We start from the raw sequence: 3,551 nt of genomic DNA, 5'->3' as shown, positions 1-3,551 counted from the left end.
CTAGCCTCTGACCTGTGAGAGGTGGGGACTTAGCTGCAAAGCAAAGCCCCCTGCACCAGTCTGCAGATGTTGCTGCATCTACCAGCCCAGGGAGGTAAATCGTGAGCAAGCAAGCACACCTGCACACGCACACTCAGAAGCACTCCCGCTCTCCACTTCCTATGGACCGCCACCCTCTGCAGCACAGACCCCCCCACATAGCAGTCTCCCACACCCTTCACTCAGCATTCCTCCACTTCCCCCACCCCACCTCACCCTTAATGCCAGCTCAGCCCAGAAAGGGCTAGCCAGCCTTGTGATTGGTCAGTGGCTCCTTGGTACCAGGAGTTGACACTGAGAAGACAATAAGGAAGGAAGCCCCAAAGAGGGAGTGTGGGGGGAGGGAGGAGGCTACATTTATATCAGTGCCCAGGGCTGGGAGCCTGCTCACCATGGACACTGCCGGGTACAGCCAGTGGGGTGGCGAGCTGGAGGAGGTCCCCGGAGGTATGAGCAAGCAGCGGGACTGCCTCACCGGGCCCCTAGGGTCCCTCTGATTTGGGATTTGATGGGGGAGGGAGGAGAACAGCCTAGAGAGGGAGCAAGTCATGGGTGCAGGAGGGACCCCACAGGCTCTAGAGGCAACTGGATGTAGATTCAAATTTCAACTCCATCACTTAAGGGCTGTGGCCATTAGGCAGGTCACTGAACCTCTCTGAGTCCTGGTTTTCTGGGACCCAAGTGTCCAGGGCATGGTCCTCAGGGCTCAGGGGGCCAGGACTGTCCTGGTATGAGGGACCCAGGAGTCTATTGTTACCCAAGGGCCCTGCGGACGCTGGGGAAGGCGGTTCCCCTTCCTGGCCCTGGCTCTCGTGGTCACGGCACTCCTGTGGGCCTTCATCCTGAGCATCCTACTGTCCAAGGGGTGAGTGACTCTGTAGGAGGGGGAGACTGTGTCCCACCCCTCCCCCAGCCAAATCCCTGCTTAATTCTGTCTGCCCTCTGCCCCAGGGTGCTCAGCTAGATCCCAGACCCCAGCCTGAGACTGAGGGTGAATGAGTGTGAAGGAAGGTTTGTGAGCATCTTGGAGCTGTCAGCACGAATGTGTGTGAACGGCCGTGTGTGCTTGTGTCTGCTCAGCTCGTGGGCACATCATGTGCCCTGTCCCCCTGCCCGCCCCCTGTGTGCGTCCCAAGACTGCACTTGCCACACTTCTCGGGCCAGGGGGCAGTTCCCTGGTCCCGGAGGCCGCGCCTGCAGGAGCCTCTCTCCACAGCCTCCACGCAGCAGGAGGAGTTGCAGAGGCACCAGGACCAGCTGAGAGCAAATGGTGTGTGCAGACCAGGGGCTCCCGGGTTTGGGGGTAGGTGGGCGGATACTCCAAAGTCCCCGGAGGTGGTCGGGAGTGGTCACGGGTGTTCAGCAAGTCCCGGTAGGTGACATGGAGTGTCTGGGTTGGGCGGGGGTCTTTGCAGCCTCGGGGCAGAAGGTGATGCTGGGTGCCTTGAAGGAAGAGTTCCGAGCCTGCAATAGCTGCTGTGAGACTTGTGGGCTGAGAGGCGGGGTCTGCAGGTTTGGGTGGGGTCGGGTGCCTGGGGGGCGGGTCCTGTGGTCTGGAGGGAATGTACTCCCACGCCCCGCCCCATCGCCCCGCCCCCTCCCAGGCCAGGCCGCGCAGGCGCAGCTGAAGACCGCACGTGCGGAGCTTGAAGAGGCACAGCTGAAGCTGATCTGGCAGCAGAGCGCCCTGAAAGAACTGAGCGAGCGCGGTGAGGGCGGGATGCTGCCGTGTCCGGATCCCTCACCTTTACAGCGCCCCGACCCGTGATTTGCACCCTGCTCCCTGTGATCCTGACCTCTAACCCCGATCCCGCCCCCATCCTGACCCTAAGCCCTAGATGCTGCCTGTGGATACACCTCTTAAGCCCATCCCCATCGGGACCCCCCCAGCAATCAGGTCCCCGGACCCCGAGGTTCGGGTGATGCTGCTCCTCCCCTGATCTCAACCCTCTCCTGACCTTGACCCCACCCACACATAATCTGGACTCCCCTGATCTCGCAGTGACCCAGAGCTTGGCTGAAGCGGGAAGGGACCGCGAGAACATCCGCAGCGAGCTGTTCCGGGAGTTGGAGGCTGTGCGAGCTGGGAACAGTGAGCAGGAAGGGGCATGGGCGTGCTCAGGGGGATAAGTGGACCTGCCCGCGGGCCTGGTGGGTCCCAGATCCGACTGAATCCGCCCTTTCCATGGGTCTGCCCCTCCCACCCTCAACCCCCTCCGTCTGCTGCACCGGGGAGCAGTCTACTTCCTGAACCTTTGCCACCCCACAGAGTCCTGTGAGCAGTGCCCCACGTCGTGGCTGCGCTTTCAGGGTTCCTGCTACTTTTTCTCAGTGGTGCGAGCTGGATGGGAAGAGGCGCGACGCAATTGCACAGGTGCCAGTGCGCACCTGGTGATTGTGGGCAACCTGGAGGAGCAGGTGGGCTGGCAGGGCAGTCTGGTCAGTGGCGGGAGGAGGTGTTCACCTCAGGGGGCGTGTCCTGGAAAATGTCTGCGGGCCCAGGTCACTGGCAAGCTGACTAATCTCTCCTCCATCCAGGGCTTCCTGAGTCGAAATACAAAAGGCCGTGGTTATTGGCTGGGCCTCAGGGCCATGCGTCGCGCAAGCAAGGTCCATAGCTATCAGTGGGTAGATGGAGTCTCACTCAGCTTCAGGTGAGGAAAGGGAGATGGGGACCAGGACAGGTCAGCCCCTAGGGGCCAGTGCATTGGACCGATCTCAAGCACTCCTTAGGGATGGCCAAGCTAGCCACCAGGAACTGGCTGAGGCACAGATTCTGGGCTTTATAAAGTTATATCCCAGGTGCTTACTTAGGTTAGGCCCTCAGGGTGTCTCAGTTACACCCACGCAAAAAAGGGGCTGGACCTCAGGGCCACCCTCAGCCAAACCCCACCCACACCCCTGCCAAACCTCTGCAGCCACTGGAACCGAGGTGAGCCCAATGACTCCCTGGGACTTGAGGACTGCGTCATGATGCTGCATACTGGGTTATGGAATGACGCCCCCTGTGACAGTGAGAAGGACAGCTGGATCTGCGAGAAGAGGCTCAGCTGCTGAGCCCACTCAGTCCCCTGAGCCAGGCCACCTGCCACCTGTGCCATCTCTACAGCTGCTGGCCCTCCTGGCTCTTCCCAGCACCATCTAGTGTGTGTGTGTCTTCTCTCCTGCCCACGGCTATTGTGGAGAAACAGCCCCACTCACTTGGGTCCAGTGCCTGTGGTCTGGGACCTAGTGTGAGCTCCACCTCTTCCAAACTCCTGGCCTTGGGCCCTTTGATCTGGCCCCTCGTCCTCCCCAGCCAAGGTCAGGTGGCTCAAAGATGGATCTGTTTGTTTTCCTTGCCCTTTTCCCGGGCCTGGGAGGCCTCAAGGAGAGGGGTTTTGGTTCTGTCCTTGAAGCCTTAGGGAGCATCAGGTCAGGTTTGAGATATGAGCCTTGGCTCCTGGCTGTGGGAACCCTCTAAGCTTTATCCCAAAGGCCCTGACATGATGCCTGCAAGTGACCCCAGTTTC

At 60.6% G+C, this 3,551-nt stretch overlaps 1 protein-coding gene across 1 annotated transcript; it reads left to right on the top strand.

The window, feature by feature from the left end:
- The first annotated feature begins 431 nt into the window (after positions 1 to 431).
- LOC119042621 (C-type lectin domain family 4 member G) lies at positions 432 to 3,266 on the top strand. Its single transcript, XM_053656802.1, has 9 exons — positions 432 to 486; positions 802 to 904; positions 1,047 to 1,309; positions 1,455 to 1,517; positions 1,644 to 1,748; positions 2,042 to 2,131; positions 2,309 to 2,457; positions 2,578 to 2,693; positions 2,958 to 3,266. The coding sequence occupies exons 1-9, from the start codon at positions 432 to 434 to the stop codon at positions 3,094 to 3,096; spliced, it is 1,083 nt and encodes a 360-aa protein (XP_053512777.1). The 3' UTR covers positions 3,097 to 3,266.
- The last annotated feature ends 285 nt before the right edge of the window (positions 3,267 to 3,551 follow it).

The sequence above is a fragment of the Artibeus jamaicensis genome, unplaced genomic scaffold (assembly GCF_021234435.1).
Source record: "Artibeus jamaicensis isolate MK-2021 breed Jamaican fruit bat unplaced genomic scaffold, CSHL_Jam_final scaffold_286, whole genome shotgun sequence".
Lineage (NCBI taxonomy): Eukaryota > Metazoa > Chordata > Mammalia > Chiroptera > Phyllostomidae > Artibeus > Artibeus jamaicensis.
The sequence above is the reverse complement of the archived record's forward strand: the minus strand, read 5'-3'. Positions and strand labels throughout refer to the sequence as shown.

What these genes read in the sequence shown, in the direction of transcription:
- LOC119042621 (XM_053656802.1), top strand. Translation starts at nt 432, where the DNA reads ATGGACACTGCCGGGTACAGCCAGTGGGGTGGCGAGCTGGAGGAGGTC. An exon ending in GCTGGAGGAGGTCCCCGGAG is followed by an intron (nt 487 to 801) that starts GTATGAGCAAGC and finishes TTGTTACCCAAG; the next exon opens with GGCCCTGCGGACGCTGGGGA. An exon ending in CCGAGCCTGCAATAGCTGCT is followed by an intron (nt 1,518 to 1,643) that starts GTGAGACTTGTG and finishes GCCCCCTCCCAG; the next exon opens with GCCAGGCCGCGCAGGCGCAG.